The sequence below is a fragment of the Pelodiscus sinensis genome, chromosome 1 (genome assembly GCF_052426305.1).
Source record: "Pelodiscus sinensis isolate ZL-2025 chromosome 1, ASM5242630v1, whole genome shotgun sequence".
Taxonomy (NCBI): Eukaryota; Metazoa; Chordata; order Testudines; family Trionychidae; genus Pelodiscus; species Pelodiscus sinensis.
In genome coordinates, this window is record NC_143052.1 from 167,434,892 (window position 1) to 167,452,886 (window position 17,995).

At 48.7% G+C, this 17,995-nt stretch overlaps 1 protein-coding gene across 1 annotated transcript in view; it reads left to right on the plus strand.

The window, feature by feature from the left end:
* Window positions 1-13,029, plus strand: part of CD101 (CD101 molecule) — a 33,432-nt gene extending 20,403 nt beyond the window's left edge. The window contains exons 7-10 of the mRNA XM_025185224.3: window positions 5,359-5,772; window positions 6,513-6,905; window positions 7,292-7,699; window positions 9,531-13,029. Of these exons, the coding sequence (XP_025041009.3) occupies window positions 5,359-5,772; window positions 6,513-6,905; window positions 7,292-7,699; window positions 9,531-9,799 (1,484 nt within the window). The 3' untranslated portion in view covers window positions 9,800-13,029. The remainder of the gene's footprint in view (window positions 1-5,358; window positions 5,773-6,512; window positions 6,906-7,291; window positions 7,700-9,530) is intronic.
* The last annotated feature ends 4,966 nt before the right edge of the window (window positions 13,030-17,995 follow it).

Below are 17,995 nucleotides of genomic sequence, written 5' to 3' on the forward strand. Positions count from 1 at the left end.
AAAATCAGTGGGTGCTGAGGACACTCAATATCTCTCAGGATCAGGGCCATGTTTCTAACCTAGTGAATTAATAGTTCCTTGGCACACCCATTCCTGACTCTCACTGAGGTGTGTGCATGTGTGTATGTAAAATTGTCCTGTTCCCGGGATGGCAGGCTGTTGAATGCTACACACCTCATCTACATCTGCGCAGGCAAAAAGGCTTCTGCCTAACTGAGCTTCCTCTGACCATCATAGAATGGTAGAATACTAGGACTGGAAGAGACCCTGAGAGGTCATCAAGTCCAGTCCCCTGCCCTCACTGCAAGACCAATCACCCAGGTCCACTGATGGGGGAGGAGGGAGTGAGGGAAGGGGACAATTGCCCCAGGGCCCAAAGATTCAAAGGGCGTCAGGGCTCCAACCATTTCTGCTGGTACTATGGGAGTACTGGTGACTGGAGCCCTGAGCCCTTTAAATCACTACAGGAGTGACATGCCACACGCTCCATGAAGCTCTGAGAGCTCAGGAGGAGGCAGCACCACACTCTGGATGGTGCTGAGGGCTAGTTGCCCCCAACCCCACCCTTTCTGCCTGAGGCCTCGCCCCTTCCAGACATGTGGAGCTAGGCCTCCCTCCTGCCTTGCTCAGGGGCCCATGAAGGCTGTTGGCTCTGCTGCAAGCACCATCGATCATCTCTGACCAGTGTCTATCTATCCTGCTCTAAATATCTCCAGTGACAGAGATTCCACAACCTCCTTAGGCAATTTATTCCAGTGTTTGACCACCCTGATACAGTAAACTTCCGATAATTCAGCACCTTGGGGACCCAGGGGGTGCCGGATTATCAGATATGCTGGACTATCAGAAGGGGGGGCTATGAGGGGTCTGGGGTGGGGTGGGGGAGATGCCACCCCAGACCCCTCATAGCCCCCCCTTCCGATAGTCCGGCTCTGCCCCAGGCGTCCCTGATTCAGCCGGTGCTGCTCAGTTTCAGCAGCAGCTGAATCAGGGACGCCTGCGGCAGAGCAGCTGGGGTGCTGCCGGGTTGGTCTGGTAGCGCAGCCCCTCGGCGCTGCGGGACCAACCCGGCAACACTCCAGCTGCTCTGCTCCAGGCATCCCCAAGAGCAGCTGGGGTGCTGCCGGGTTGGTCCCTCAGCCCCAAGGGGCAGCGCTACAGGACCAACCCAGCAGCACCCCAGCTGCTCTGCCCCCGGCTTCCCCGATTCAGCTGCTGGTCAGTTTCAGCAGTGGCTGAATCGGGGAAGCCGGGTGCAGAGCAGCTCCAATTGTCTGGCTGCCCTGAGCACTTCCAGCTTCCTGATGGTGCCGGACCATCAGAAGTGCTGGAGCATTGGATGCCGGACTAATGGAGTTTTACTGTAGTAAGTTTTTCCTAACATGTCCAACCTAAACAGCTCTTGCTGCAATTTAAGCCCATCTTATCCTATCATCAGAGGCCAAGGAGAACAATTTTTCTCCCTTCTCCTTGTAACACCCTTTGTAGGTACCTAAAAGCTACTATCATGGCCCCTCTGTCGTCTTATTTCCAAACTAAACAAACCCAGTTCTTTCAATTTTCCCTTAATAGGCCATGCCTTCTAGATCTTTAACCATTTTTGTTGCTTTTCTCTGGACCATCTCCAATTTCCCCACATCTTTCTTGAAATGTGGTGCCCAGAACTAGACACAATACTCCAGTTGAGGCTTAATCAGCATAGAGTAGAGGGGAAGAGTAACTTCTCGTGTCTTGCTTACAACACTCCTGCAAATACATCCCAGAATGATGCTTGTTTCCCCCCCCCCCCCCCAACAATGTCACACTGTTGACTCATATTTAGCTTGTGGTCCGCTATGACCCCTAGATCCTTTTCTGCAGTACTCCTTCCTAGACAGCCACTTCCCATTGTGTATGTGTGAAAATAATTATTTCTTACTAAGTGGAGTACCTTGCATTTCTCCTTATTAAACTTCATCCTATTTATCTCAGACTATTTCTCCAGTTGAACCAGATAATTTTTAATTATAATCCTATCCTCCAAAGCACTTGTAACCCCTCTCAGCTTGGTATCATCCCCAAATTTTATAAGCATACTCTCTAGTCAATGCCATTATCTAAATTGTTGATGAAAATATTGAACAGGTCCCAATGCTGGTCCCCGTGGAGCCCCACTTGTTATGTCCATCTAGCATGACTGTGAACCATTGATAACGACTCTCTGAGTTAGGTGGGATTAAAGACCCCAGAGCTGATTTCCGTCATCCCTAGACAATGTCATTCAGCCATCTGTGCCTGGAGACCAGCAAAGGGTATATCTGTCCCAATGTATGAGTAATGGGAGGGGGTGTCTAAGTCAGGATGCAGGAACCATCTATATCAGCAGGTTCGCCCTTGCCAGACCGTCACATCTGGGATGAGAGAGTTTCGCTATATCTTAAGCTCCCGTTGTCTAGGGTGGTGAACAGAAGAGGGAAAGAAAAGAAAGGAGAAAAGTCCCAAAAAGACATGATCTCCATGTCTCAAATAAATGGGTTTTTAGAAAGTAGGGTGTGCGGGGAGGGATGCATGGGGGATCGGAGAACTGCATGTTCACTGCTTTTTTTATTGTTTTTCTAGTTGAATTAGCAACAGTTGATACAATCAAAACTAAGCCCCATAAACAGATACTGCATTAGCAGGATGCACCTCCATATCATTCCAATGGGAGAGAGACGCAGAACTGAAGAAGGATTAGGATGTTTCTTTTGTTTGCACTAGTGCCGTTCTGAGCATAATTGAACAATTCCCAGGTATAATGACTAGGACTATTCAGAAACACATTACCAGACTTTCTAGTTATTAACCAAGGCAGACAGATGAGGCAAGAAGTGTTAGTGAAACCCACGCAGGATCTTTCGTTTGTCTGAGAGGAAAGGCCCTCAATGTTCCATTTCCAAAGCTAAGCTTTTGTGCTAATTTAGCTTCACCTCCCCACCCCGTTGCTCTGCCGAAGAGGACAGGCACCAGGGGGATCTGCATTCCCTCTGTGTGTCCCTCCATTGTCAGCTTGTGGCATCAGTCCCATGCCCACACTGCCACTGGGAGGGCCCATCTGCCACTGTGTACAGGGGATAAACATCAAGAATGACGATAAATTGTTTGGGATGGTACACAGGGGTATGGCTAGAAATAATGGGATTGACCGGCTGGGGCAGAGCCGTCCCACCCATAGGTTGGTTTTGGGGCAGCTGTCCTAGCCCCTCTGTTTTGGGGGCGGGAGCCCTGCAGCAGCTGCTTCAACTATCCTATGGAGGGACTGAAGGGATTACCTGGGGGCCTGACATGGGGTGGAAACAGGTGTCACCTCCCCTTCCCTTGCACTTACCACATCAGCAAGAGCCAAAGTGGCCCCACAGCCTGCTCCACCCCATCTGCCCAATTGCCCTCTCCCAGCCTGCTGCACTTGGCTTCTCCATGGCAGCAGGAAGCAGAGCATCCTGGCCCCAAGTAATCCCCTGGCTTGTGCCGTGCAGTGGAAGGGACAAGGGGGCAGAACAGGGGCAGGGAGAGGTGGGGCCTGGAGTAAAGTGGGGGGGGGGAGGTGCAGTGGCTGTGGAGCAGAGAGCACAAGGCCTGCATCAAGGGGCTTGTCCCAGGCCCTGTGCCTGGGAAATGCTCCAAGCCCGGCACGCCCTCAGGGATGGCAGTGAGATAGCAGAACAGTCTGCCAAGGGAAGGACTGGAAGCCCCATCACATGACACAATTTAAAACTAAACGGTATTGGCAATGTCAAAATGTGGGAAATATGCCTGGAAAGGAGCAATCCTGCCTGAGCACAGAGATGGCTGGGTGGCTGTAACAGGGTGACCATCCCCTTAAGGGTAGTAGGGACTGTAGTGGTCGGTCAATACTTCTTCAGTGGTGTGACCCTTAAGTTCTGGGACTTGCCTCCAAGGCAAGGCAGCCTTCCAGGCTGTTGTTTCTTTAAGGCCTAGGACCAGGACCCTTACAGAGTGGGTGAGGCAGGACACTGCTCTTTCCGAGTCACTTGGGACATGGTCTGGGAAGAGGTCTATTTATGTTCAGTTTCTATCCTCAGAGTAGGTGAGAGACGTGGTGTCCCTGCTGCGCTCTCCTAGCTTGAGAGTGAACGGACTGGCTGGGAAAAGGGCCAGCTGGAAGAGAAGATGGGTGGCCTAAATTATAACTCCAACTCCTGTCTTAAAGAGAGAGAGGGTCTGACATACAAGCCATCTCTGGGAGGAGGGCAAGGATCACCTCAGCAGGGAAGAAAACTACCTGCCAGGACTCTTACCTGGGCCCAAAGTTGATGTAAACTTAAGTGCTGAAAGACATTACCCTCTGTAGAATAAGAACATAAGAACGGCCGTACTGGGTCAGACCAAAGGTCCATCTAGCCCAGTATTCTGTCTGCTGACAGTGGCCAGCACCAGGTGTCCCAGAGAGGGTGGACCGAAGACAATGATCAAGCGATTTGTCTCCTGCCATCCCTCTCCAGCCTCTGAGAAACAGAGGCCAGGGACACCATTTCTATCCCCTGGCTAATAGCCTTTTATGGATCTAACCTCCATGAAATTATCTAGCTTCTCTTTAAACTCTATTATAGTCCTAGCCTTCACAGCCTCCTCTGGCAAGGAGTTCCACAGCTTGACTACACGCTGTGTGAAGAAGAACTTTCTTTTATTAGTTTTAAACCTGCTCCCCATTAAATGAGTTCATAAACTAGCCCCCACTAAGATGTTATGTGTTTGAACTTGTGCGGTCTGGGTAACGAACGGATCTGATCTGAAAGAACAGAGGCAGGGTGCTGTGGCGACTCACTTGGCCACTTGCAAGTCAGGCAAGTCCTTAACAGTGGCCCTGGAGCTCTTCTGTCTCTGACTTCTGAGACTCTTCGGTGCGTTCCTTTAGCAATGGTCGGATGGGTAGGTTTGTGCAGATTGGATGGCTGTAGGATTGCTCCTGAGTGCTTAAATGCATGTGCGCAGGTTTGTTTTTGTAGGGTTGAGTGTGAAGACTTGAGTTGGACACACAGCTTTGTTATTGCAGGGTTGCTCAGGGGGGCTTTGAAAAGGAAAAGTATGTTCAAAGGTTGGGGTGTTTTGTTTTTTTTAAACAAAATTACAGGAACATTACAAGGACTCTAAAAGAAAGTAGATGGGAATTTGGGCCTAGTGTCTTTCAGAGTGTGTGATTTCTAACACCTGAACAGAGCCTTTATGTGTAATTTCAGACTTGTTCCCTCTAGTTTCTCCTCTCCTAAGGCCCCAGTGCTGGCTTTGTAAATCATCATTACAGGGAATGTTTCCCCTTCCTGCTGGTGTTCTAGTGCTGGTAGCTACCATAGTAATGTCTTTGTTTTTTACTTGATTTAGAGAGCAAGCTACAAGTACACACAAAAGATAGAACCCTGGAGCTCTCTGGTAGCACAGATACAAAAATCGAATGCCGAGTCACATCACTGACCCAGAGGGATTCTCAGTTAGCTGTTACCTGGTACTTCCTACCGCTTTCTCCAGCTAACGCAGCCCCACTGCAAATCGTGAGGAGCAATTACAGCAACATCCTGGACTATGGGCCAGAGTTCAGCTCTCCTATGCAGAAATCTAAATTCCACAGTGAGAGAGTTTCCAACGACCTCTTCTGGCTGCGTATTCTGTCTGTGAATCACGGTGACCGTGGCAGGTACTACTGCCTGATCGAGGAGTGGCTCTGGTCAGCAGACCATGGCTGGTACAAACTTGGGAAGAAGGAATCGGGAAAGACCAGGCTGGAATTCAAGATTTCAGGTAAAATGCTGGCCCAGAAGGGATCCTTGAAGCATGAGATTGACTTTGCTTTGTCACAGCAGGTGTGTCCATAAGAAGCAAAGGCTGGATCCTCAGCTGCACTGAGCTCATGCTTGACACGGCTGCGGTGGGAGGCCTTCCTTGGTCAATTAAGCAGGCTGGAATGGTCCCATAGGGATTGCTTCTTCCAACCCCCATCATGCCCTCTCCGTGGCCTGCAGGCTGGAACCCTGTGGTACAGGGGTTACCTGCCCAAGAGTGCAGGGGCTATGGAGGCAGAGGCTGGAGCCCTGACTGAGCCCTATGGGAGGAAGTTAGGAGGAGCCCTGAGCACCTCACACAGGAGCGGGTCACAGGATTTCCCACAAACCCTGAAAATAATGTCTCCGGGGTAGCTGTGTGAGTCTGTAACTGTAAAACTAATGAGTACTCCTCTGGCACCATAGAGACTAACAACTATATATATAGGATCATGAGCTTTTGTGGGCACAACCCACTTCAAACTCATCTGAGGAAGTGGGTTGTGCCCACAAAAGCTCATGTATTTTTGTTGGTCTCTAAGGTGCCACAGGAGTACTCATTGTCCTGAAAATAATGTGATTCCGGTTCTTCAACGGGGCCCTTTAACAGGCCATCAACCGTCCCTCCCTAGGTACTGTATAGAGACCAGTCTGGAACATGCCTGTGCGTGTCTCTTTGAGCTCTAATTGAAGGCTTTTTCCGCTTGCCTCCCACACCAGAAAACAAGCTGCATGTTGAAAAAAGAAACCACAGCATCTCCGCCTCTGAGGATGAGGATGTGACCATGAGCTGCCTGCTGCAGGGCCCCTTCCCACCAGCCTCTCTCTTCTCTGCCATCTGGTTCCACGGTCTGGAGCACTCTGGGATGAAAACTTTGCTGAAAGTGCACACCAGGGGCATGGTGGAGCATACTGAGGCAGGGATGGTGGAGAGGCTGTACCTGCGCCGCACATCCCTCGGCGACTTCAGCCTGACGCTGCGGAGCGTGGAGCTGGGTGATGCTGGGGTGTACTACTGCCAGGTGCAGGAGTGGCAGCAGGACGGCAGCGGTGCTTGGGTGCAGCGGACCTCAGAACTGTCGGGGTACACCTATCTCACTGCGCTGCTGCCAGGTAACCCTCTCCCCTCACCCTTCCTGTTCCTTATTCCCCTGTGTATGACCTTCCTCGTCTCCAGCCAATGTCTGCTGCATCTCAGCAACGTTCCTGTGCCGCCAGGGCTGAGGGTGATAAAAGGGGAGCATGACTAGCACAACAGGGACTACTGCAAGCTAGGGCTCCAGTGTACTGTGAGTTGCAGGTCTCGCCTGCCGCAGGGAAAGGGGGCAGAGCTGTATTGGGGATGTAGGGCCAGAGGTGCACAGGGTACGGCTGGGTGGCGTGTTGGGGCCAGACAAGAAGGGAGGAGGGCCTGCACGCAGAATATATACGTCACGTTGCTCTTGTTCCACAGCTGCCCAGTCTCCTGAAGCCTCTCTTCTCTCTCCTTGTGCCGATAGCTATGGACCTGCAGGTGCACATTGCAGCCTCCGCAGCTGTGCTGAAAGAGGACCAGGGGGACCTCCACTTAGACTGCAACCTCACCTTGGGATCACCCGGCAACAGCAGCACAGCCTTCTCTGTCACCTGGTGGAGACTGACTGAGGGAGGCAAGGAAGAGTTATTCAGTGTGAACCACAGCTCTGTGTTTCAGTACGGCCCGGCCACCACCAGCAGCGTCAGGAACCGGCTGCGGTTCGAGAGGCCCGGGGAGTTGCAGTACAGACTGACGCTGCTCAGGCCTGAGGCGTCTGACAGTGGGGACTATCGGTGCCATGGAGAGATGTGGGTGCTCAGCCCCGGGCGCGGCTGGTATGAGAGGAGCAAAAGGGACTCAGGGAAGGTCACTGTGCAGATTCTTCCAGCAGGTAACCAATCTGCAACGAAGTGCTTCCCAAACCTCTCCCTTGCCTCCAGCCCTGCAGGGTAACGAGTGAAGAAGGGGCCCAAAAGATACCCCAGAACTGAATGTTCTGGAATTTACTAGCGGGAATCCAAACTCAGGCCCACCGCTGTCCCTTGGCTCTCTAATAGGCCAAGCCCAGGGCCTGGGTACCTCAAAAATCTGGGTTTGGGCCTGCAAGGTGCAGAGCACTGATTCCAGTCCAGTAAAGCACTTACACACATGCAGAGCTTTAAGCAAGCAAACAGCACCACTGACTTCAAAAGGGCTATTCTTGTGCTTAAGTGCTTTGCTGGATTGGAGCTGAGTGCTCAGTGATTTGCTAGATAAAACCCTCCCCGTTCTGATCTAAATCTTGGAGCTTGACCCTGTGTTCTCATTAGGCTCAGTCTATGGCACAAACTCCAAAAGACCAGAGCATTCATTCAGTTTGGCTAAACTCTTGGATGTTCATCTGAACATGTAGAGATTGCAAAAAATCCAAGAAATCCCCCAGGAACAGGGTTTTGTGGTAATACTTCCAGTCCTGTCTGTTTCTAGTGGAGCCAATTATGAGAACAACCTTCATTGTGGAGGGTGGGGGTGGAGGTGTAAACTGGGATGTGTTTGAGGGTTGGATAAAATTCAGAAATGTGGAGGGAATCTGCAGCAATGAAACTGAATGAACGAAACCAAAGATTTCAGATACATGCAGTATGTTTAGGGAGGTTCTAAGGATTTCAGTAATGCATCCCCTATCTTGCAGCTAGGATCTCAGTCATCATCATAAATAGGTTGTATGGAATGTTTCTAGCCAGTCCTGTGTCAGTATTATTTATTAAGCCTTATTGTTTTTGCTGGGTAAATAGAAATTGCTGAAAACTTCCCATGGAATTTGCATATATATTTCTGCCACATAATTTTGTGTCCTCAAAAATATGATTTTCCAAAAAATTCCAAGAGATGGGATATTTTTCCCAGTGAAGCACATAAACTTGAAAGTACTCCTCATGTGTGTCCTGGTGAGGATGCCATCCCAGGGGGTACATGTAGTCTAGAGGAATCAGTCTGGATATTTTAAATTGTTGTCCTTGTGCTAACACTGCCTGGCCTGAAGAATTCTCACAAAGCATGTTCACTTTTATGTGAGAGGATAAATTCCTCCCATTTTACAGATGGGAGAACTGAGCCTCAAAGTCACAAAGTGACTTTCCCAGTGAAACACAGAAAGTCAGTGTCAGAACCAAGACTAGATATCAGGTGCTTGACTTCTAGGTTCTGCCTAGCCCGCTATATCACATGGGCTTTCAGGCTAGTTATTTCATGACATGTCCTAGATCAAAAAGCCAATCTACACAGGCCAAAACTCAGGGAACAGCCTCTAGTAATTTGTCCAGGTGCTTATAGGATAAAGGGGAAAACAAAAAGAAAGAAAGAAATTTCAATCTACTTAGAATACACCAAAGGGAGATTATGATCATCTGTGATAATGCAGACCACAGGTGAAATTTCTGTGACCTGCATTAAGCAGGACATTGGAAACTGCTGATTTGCTAAAAACTAAAATGTCATTGTGAAGGGCATGGGAGACAGAAACTCACCCTATTGATTGATGTGGGAGGCCTACATTCAAGCCCCTGCTCTGAATAAGGAAAGGCAGGGACATGAATGTTGTTCTCCCATGTCCTGTGCATCCCAGGTGAGTGCCATAACCACTGGGTTATTGGCTGTAATTGCCCATTAGTGCTGTGAATATTGAACAACAGAAGAAGTTAGCAGAATTAGCTACTGTGTTCAATTGTTTTCTGTTTTTGCAGAGTCAACAATTTCTTCCAGGATCTGTTCCTCTCCATCACTGCTCTACTTCATCCTAGTATACCCTCTGATTCTATTCCTTGGCCTGGTCATTGCTCTCTTCTGCTTGTACATCGTTATCAGGCAGACCTCCAAGGACTCTGCCTATCACAGGAAAGGGACGGAGCTGTGGCTGGATTTGAAAGGGCCTCAAGATGGTGATCCCACTGATTCTGACCATAACAATCGGGAGGAAGAAATGCATAATCTGAAGGAGGATAAGATGGACTGATTACTTGAGCAGCATCGGGCGATGGAACTGTGTGCTGCTCTTTACCATCATGTGTTCTGACCCCTTGAAAATGTGTGCTTTCATTCAGTCGCCTTAAGGTGGCAAAGTAAGAAAGTGATAGGAGAAAGATTGGATGGCTAAGATAATACACATTGGAGCTTTCTTGTCTCTCTTATATGGTGCTCCTCCCACAATACTGGTTTCTGAGGCTTTTAATTAATATATACAATTTATACTTGTAAAACCCCTATGAAGAAGGAAAACAGTGTTTCCATTTTACAGATGGAGCTTTGAGGCACTGAGACATCAAGGCAGATTTCAAAAGGCTTTGGACTAGGAATGTTAAATATCGGTTAATTGAATAGTCGATTAACCTCATGAATTCTTATTGGTTAGTCGACTATTCAATAGTTCCTGGGGACAAGGCCGGCAGCCAGTGCACTACATCCCCACTGCCAAGGAGCCCCCAGTCACTCCGCACTGCTGCCCTTCTATCAGAGGCAGCAGCACAGCATGCCAGGTGGGAACTGGTCCATGAGGACCGGCTGCCTCAGCTCCCATAGACCACGTGAGCTGGAACTGAGCCGGGCTCCCTGCCCACCTGACTCCTAATACACTTTAAATGCAGAGCCGCAGCAGGAATAGGTCCTGGATCTGGTGTGAGACAGGATGGAGTTGGGCTGCTGGCCAGCCTGCTAAAAATTTTACTGGCAAAGGCCAGGGGGAAGGAAATGAGTGTAGTCTATAGCATTAACCTATAAGCTTTTGCTTATCGGTTAATCGGTTAATTGACTGCACTTTACATCCCTACTTTGGACATCTAATTCCTGTTATCTTGAATGGAAATCAGGCATCTACGTTCCAGATGTGACTTTGCAAGTCTCAGCCTAAGGGACTTGCCTAAGGCCTCACAACTGGGCTGTCATTGAGCTGTGACCTGAATCTGACTTCTCGCACCCAGTGTCTTAGCCGCCACCACCAGATCAACTTCCCTCTTATGTTGGCTGGCTCTGTTGCAGATAATGACTAAAAATCATTGCTAGCTACTTACTCTTGAATGGTCTGTGAGAGATGAGTAGATTGGTCTTAATCCAGTCCTCAGGGGAAAGGTTCCTTGCCTCAGTAATCACAACTCCAGTTGGCACAAACTGGCCTCCTTGTTGGCAATTGTATCTGAGTGGGCTGTGGAGACTGGCCTCCCTTCCACTTCCAAGAGGGTGATGCCTCCAGGACAGCAGTGAGGCACAGAAGCAAACCAGGCAGGGGAGAAGGAGATTTAGAGTTACTTCTATTGCTGGGCTTCTGCGGTGCATAAGTAGAACGCTCCAACCTTGCCTATCTAGTGCATTAAATGCACCCCAAAAACAAATATTAGAAGTCCCTTTGTTTCCTAGCCTACACCCACCCTCAACCTTGCCAGGACACCTCTGTCCAATGCCCTCTATCACAAGCCGCTCAGTGAAAAACATGACCTGAGAATCCTGCCCCAACTGTTAATTAACCCTGCAGATGTACCAGCTATGGCCTGGAACAGAGCTGATAAGCTCTGTGTTAGGGGCGGGCTGGCTGAGACTGAAAAGAAGTCTATGGGGAAAACACAGAGAAGCTTGTGAAGGTGTCCAAGGAAAGGAGGTTTTATTCTCCCAGCAAGGGAGTTGTACAGAACTGGGGGATCACAGAAGCAAATAGCAGCTGCCAAGTTAGCTCAGTGTCATTCATGTAATCGCTTTGATGTGCTAGTCTTTCTGTTTCCATCCTCTTCCTTGGCTGACTGTGGAGAAAGCTGTATCTAACTCCCCGGGGCTGGCAGGAGGGTTGGGATGATGCAGCACCTTTCAGCAATGACTTTGGCAAAATTAATCTCCAGTTCTTTCAATGCAAGGCACTGCATGTGTCCACACTCGCCTGTAAGCTGCTTAGGGCAGGGGCTGCCTGGGTTTGCAAAGAGCTGGGCACATAACTAATACCTAAGTGGGAAGTCAGGGGATTCTGGCGCTGTGCTGGCAGCATTTCAACTGTGATTTAATCTCTGCTACCCCAGAGCTTCTCCCACCAGGCTATACCGGTCCTTTGGACAGCAGCATTCAGAGCCAGTCAGGCGTGCCTCAGAGCCCTGAAGCACAAGAAAGTAAGATCCCAGTGGTTCTAACCTAAATACAGAGAATCTCTGTCTGCCCTGTACACTGAATGGCCAGACAGACCCCCAGAACCATGAGCCTGGAACACTGCTCTTGTGTACATGATCACTGATTTCTCTAACTTGCAAGATCACCTGTGCCCTGATTCCCTGCAGTTACTGTTAGTTCTCATTAAAACTGAATGAACAGGGGGTTTATTCTATTTGCCTTACAAGGACATTTTTTCAAACCAGACCCTCAAATCAACCTTAAAACCAAATAAGGACAGGCTGGCACAGGGGACTGGTGCTAATGGAACACAGAGCCTTTTTTCCTCTAGGTTGCTGGCTCTAATCCAGATCCAATTGGTCTCGATTGAAACACTTTGCCCTCTGATTTGTGCCGTGAATTGTGTGTGGGGGGTGAGACTAAAGCCCAGTTCTTCAGCGAGTCCACTTCCCAAACCCCTCATCACAATTTGCTGCTGCTAGATGTGCTAATCCCTATAAATAGGCACAGGTCTCCAGTTTCTGAATGGGAGAGATGTGAGGGCGTTAAGGGCCCAGTGACCACCCAGTTAAGTTGCATTCTTACTGGTATTTTAACACTGAGCCTAACATCATGTCCAGAATTCCACATCCTGACCAGGTGGGCTTCTTCGCTGTCATCCCATGTTTGTTTAAAATGTTTTGGAATTTGCTAAAATAAAGGCGATTGCACCTTGTCAATGTTTATTCCAGTGGCAGGAATTATTCTCTTCTTATTGCTGCCCCATCTTTGCCTGACTAGCTCCAGGCTGACCCTGACAGCACTTCCTTCGTACGCAGCTTGGGAGGCTTAATTAAAGCTTTTAAAGTGCTCTGAGAGCCTTGGTCAGATGGGGCTAGGGAAGCACAACATGTTGTTTTGAATTTCCTGGCTTCGCTGAGTCTCAGCTAAACCTTTGACTTTGTTTTCACAAATGTGATTTTTCTTCCATGAGTGAACTGACTTTTATCACTCCTAAAACACTCCAAAACTTTCCTATTTGTAAAGAGACCAGTTCACCCAGCAATGTGAGAGAGGGATAGAGACAGAGGGCTGCCAGAGTCCTGCTTAGCACAGGAATGGAAATGGGGGAAAGGATCCAACTTTATGCCTCCCTCTCCTCTGACCCCTGATGTAACTTAGATTAGTCTCAGGGCTTCTCTAACATGTGCTTAGCTGCACCTGCTCCCCAGGGAACATTGCAGTAACGAAAAATAACCGAAGTGTAATAGTGCTTCAGCCCCTCCATGCTTGTGTCTCCCACCCTGTGCTAGGGATGTCACATGGTGGGCATATCTACTGCCTTTTATGCCATAAAACAGCACAACGGGGGAAGCTGTTGGAGGGCAATGGACAGTGCAGCCAAAAGAAATCAGTCAGATCCCAGGTATGTGGAAGCTGCTGTAGAAATAACATCATCAGAGCAAGAGGACAAGTGTGAGGGTATCGCTAGACTTGCCCTTCAGTACAAAAAGGAATAGATCATGGGAAGGTTTTCTTCAGAGAGTGGTTCTCTGTTTTCCAAGTTCTTTTTCCAGCAAGAGAGTGAGACGTCCGAGAAAGCGAGCTGGAAATGGTGGTGGGAAGGAGAGAGCCAGTTCAGATCAAACAGACGGGCTTGGCCCTTCAGATGACAGCCCTGATGTTAGCTAGCAATTTGCAGGCTGCATTCCATTGCTGCAGACAGTTGCTAGTGGCTTTGGAGAGAAGAAATGCCACCACCGAGATCAGCTTTAATATCAGGTGCCATCCCAGTGAATCTTTAGCAAGGCGCTCTGGGGCACTGCAAAGCTGAGGGCTGTGCTGAGGAGGTAGATGGGTGAGCCATGCATTCACCATGGGCTGCCCTGGGTGCTGCTTGACACTGATGAGTTTTGCGGGCACGTGGTGCATCCTCAAGCTGCTAGTTCTGTATTTGCTGCCCTGCCATACAGTGCCAGCACTAGAAATAAGCAAATTAAACAATTGCTTAGGGCCCTGAGCAGCTCAAGAGCCTCCCTCCCCTCATTTGCTTTTTATTATAAGAACTTCCCTCTTTTAGCATAGGGGGAGGGGTCTGTGGAATTCTGAATGCACTAGCAGTGCTGCCATATGCAGAAAACAGTGGAAACATCACCCGTGTGATTCCATGGTAGTGCCAGATGCTGGCCTTTTGGGAAAGCTGCTGAAATTTCAGGTACTTCTCAGAAACAGAAAGGCCAGGGTTCATCTATTTCTCACCTTGTCGTGTGACCCTCTGGGCCTGTGTCAGCTCCCAGGTCAAGTATGGTCACTTGGTTCCTTCCCATAAGCTTGCAGGGTATTTGGAAAGAGAGGTTGGTTTTCTTCCTGTGATGACATATTTGTAATTGCAGGCCAAGTATCACAAACAAGGTCATGATCTGGGGTTTGTTTTGATCTTTCTCAGACTTCAACTGAGGTTTCCTTAGCCCCTGCTGGTCTGTCATTCAGGGCGTCCTTCAGTGTATTAGACCTCGGCAGACCTAGGCAAGCAGACTCTTTCCTGAGACTCCAACCCCTCACAAGCACTGATCCCTTCCTCCCTGCTGCTGGAGGAGAATTAGAAAGAACCTACGTCACCTTTGTCACTTCCCCCTCCCAAGCTTGCTGACATCTTGTTTTGCCTCCGGGCGGGGCCCCGTTGCACCTGCATTAGCAGAGAGGGGTGACACATGCTCCTGAGTAGGGAGAGGTCATTTCTGGAAACTGGTAACACAGAGCTTTGGTCATGCTTGCAAACCTTTCTCTCTGTGGTGAACAAAAAGCAGGTGTCTGTGGCAAAGAAATCCCAATGGGAGCTGTCAAGTCCTAATCCCCAATCTGGCACAATAAATGCAGAAGTGGGAGCCTGCAAAAGTATCCCAAAACCTTATTTTTCCAGGCTTTGGTATAAAACTTAAAAACCTAGATTTTGGGGATAAAAATCTGCTACCACTACCCAAGTAATGATTAGAAAACCAGGGAAGAGAGCACTTGGGAAATCTCAACCCTAAAGTAACACCAGGACACAAAAATTAACCAATGCCGGGTTAATAAAAAGGAAAGAGAAAGAACTTTTACTATCACCACAATACTCCTGTTATAAGCATAATGACTAGATGGAAAAGTCACCAATTAATATACTCATGGTGGGATCCCCCATGGGCCAAGAGCTTAGTTACAAAGGAGATGGAAACCCATTTTTAAATGCACAGACATTAGATTCCCATTCCCAAACCATACAACAATAAAACCTAATGGATTTATCTAAACTTTACCCTACTTACAGATAGTGAAGAGTCTTTTCTTGGAGCAAGACGTTTTGTCTGTCCCCCTCAGTAGCTGGAGAGAAACTGCCCAGGGACAAAGGAGGGGAAAAAACCAATTCCTTTGTCCCAGTTAGAAATCCCTATCTACGTTTCTATTGGCTGCCTGCTACCTGATTAGGTAAGGGACATAGTTAACCTCTTAGTCCCTAGGCTGCTGGCTAACCCTCATGGTCATGACAGGAGCGTTATGATGCTTCTGCACACATGGGCATCAATTTCCGGAAAACTGAGGGAAAGGGGCATTTTTGTCTCTGGCCCCTCTGATGTTGTTTAAAGCCTTATGAATAGTGACCTACAGGTCTTCATCCTCTCTCCCCACAGCAAGCTCTCCTAGCTTCCCCTCCCAGGCTGCTGGGCTCCCCCTCTTAACAAAAGGCCTAGGCTCTCTTCAGCTGCTAGTTCTCCAGCCCTGTCCTGAAAGTAGTGCTGGTGCAGGCATGCCAGTTTCTACTGGTCCAACAAGAAATGCTGCTGCAGGTCCTAGTCGCCCTTGTGGCTCACTGGTGAAGAATACAGGGTTTGGCAGCACCCAAATGATGGGTGCATTTGGAGCAGCTTCTAGCCTCCTGTGTTCCAATAGATCAGGTAGGGCACGCTGGCAGAGTCAAAGAAGTGATGTTTTTCTGGTATTTCCCATCTAGTCTGAGAATCTGATCTGAGCTTTCATCACCTGCTTGCTTTGTAAGGAGTTGCCCAATTATCTTTGTCCTCCCTTGCACCATCCAGACAAGTGGTAGTGTGCATGGGTTAGCACAGTACTTCTCCAGCTTTGTGATACGAGTCTTCCTAAAGTGTGTCAGGGAGATCTCAGGAATCGGTGCCATGAGAAACTTGTGCAGTGATGTTCTCCTTCCCGTTTGCCTCTCTCCCTGTGGTAACAGGGCACTGCATTAGCTTTTGGCTCTTAGGCCAAATCCTGACCTGATCTCACTGAGCTCAGTAGCAAAACTGTCATTGACCTCAGTGGGAGCAGGACATGGCCTATTGACCAGGCATTGGTTTAATAGCTAGGCAGGCAATTTAACGTTGTCATGAAGAGAGAGCAGATTCTTTAATAAACAAAGTCAGAGGTAGTTGCTGCTGTTTGTGATTGAGAAGACTTACAGCGCTGGGAGAGTGATGGAACTCAAACCAGAAAAGGCTCCCACTGCCCTATGCCATATGGCCCAGCTACTAGAAACAACCCCTCCCTGCCTGTCTAGACTAATGCTTGCTATCTGAATACATTCTAAAATCCCCCACTTTGCAGGTGTCACAAGTAGGCTGGTCTCTCAGAGGTTCTCAGCACGAATCGCAAACAGGAAAGCAACCCTGAGGTACAGACAGCACAAGCTTTTGCAATTCAAACAGGGAACTCGAAACCACAAATGAGAAGTTTGTGGACAAGCGTCTATTTATACGTTGCACAACTTCAGATGGTCACTTTACACCTTGTCATTTGCATTGCTGGGGAGAGGTATGAATGTATAACTGATTGTATGTAGCAGGGAAAGGTCCTATCCAGACAGAACCAGCTCCTTCCCAAGGGAGCCCTGGCATGATGAGCATGCTGGCGAGCAGTACAATTGCCAAACATTCGCCTCCATTTTGCAACCTCACTGAAAACAATGCAAGTGTATTTTCATAACTGGCACTGGGCATGTTCCTACTGTAAAAGCAGGTTTGGGGCTGGAGAGGCTCTGAAAGGAAAAGTATTTTGGGGAGGGGTACCTGGCCCAACAGGCCTTATCATTCTCCTTGCACCCTTGGGGTGCATCTACACTGCGTTATTTTGGGATAACATTGAAACAGTGGGCAGCTTCTTCCGACTTCTCTAATCCTCATGCCACGACGAATAACTCCTCTGAAACCGCTATTTCAAAATAGCTGCAGTGTGGACGCTGCACTGCTGCTATTTCAAAATAGCTCCTTAACTAGCTGTTGTAAATCATTTCTCCCTAGTGCTTCCTGGGGCTCTAAACTGAGAGAGCGCGGCCACGTTAGGGGAGCCTGCCTTGGATTAATTTTGAGGCTTCCCTGCAGTGTGGACGCTCTATTCCAAAATAAGCGCACAGTGTAGACGTATCCTTGGAGACCTCCCCTCACTTGAAGTGAGGTTAGTGCTCTGCCCCTCATCTTTTCATTTGCAAACATCACACAGCTAGCCTGGTATTTTGGTTGGCACAGTTTGGTAGGACTTAGAGAACTCTGTAGGGTTGGGCTGATGTCCATTTGACAAAGCTGGGTGGTGATTATTCTCAGGCCTGGATTGGTGGGAGTTATTGAGAAGCATTGGCACAGCTGAGTGAAGGCTTTGCCCTGGGGTAGCATACAAACAGATGTGCTGGGTCAGCCCAATGTTCCATCTAGCCCAGTATCCTATCTTCCAACTGTGACTAATGCCAGATGCCCCAGAGGGAGTGAACCAAACAGGGAATCCTCAAGTGTTACCCATTCCCAGTTTCTGGCAGCACTTGTGGCAATTCAGAGTTGCAGTGCATTGATGGAGCTGTGTGAGAGGTCCTGGTTTGGCCAGGGTTTTCATAGTCCCTCAATTTCATGAACACCATCTTCAATTCAGAAGTTTGCAAATGAACAAGAGAAATCCCATATCGATTATAAAGGATGAACAGAAAATGCTTCTCAGGTTCTATTTTGCCCCACACAAACATACACAGGCAGGGAAGGCAGACGAGATCACCAAGTATTCAGAGGCAGTTCAGGTTGGTAGTGAGTATTTGTTACCGTCTGATAGCTGTACAGTG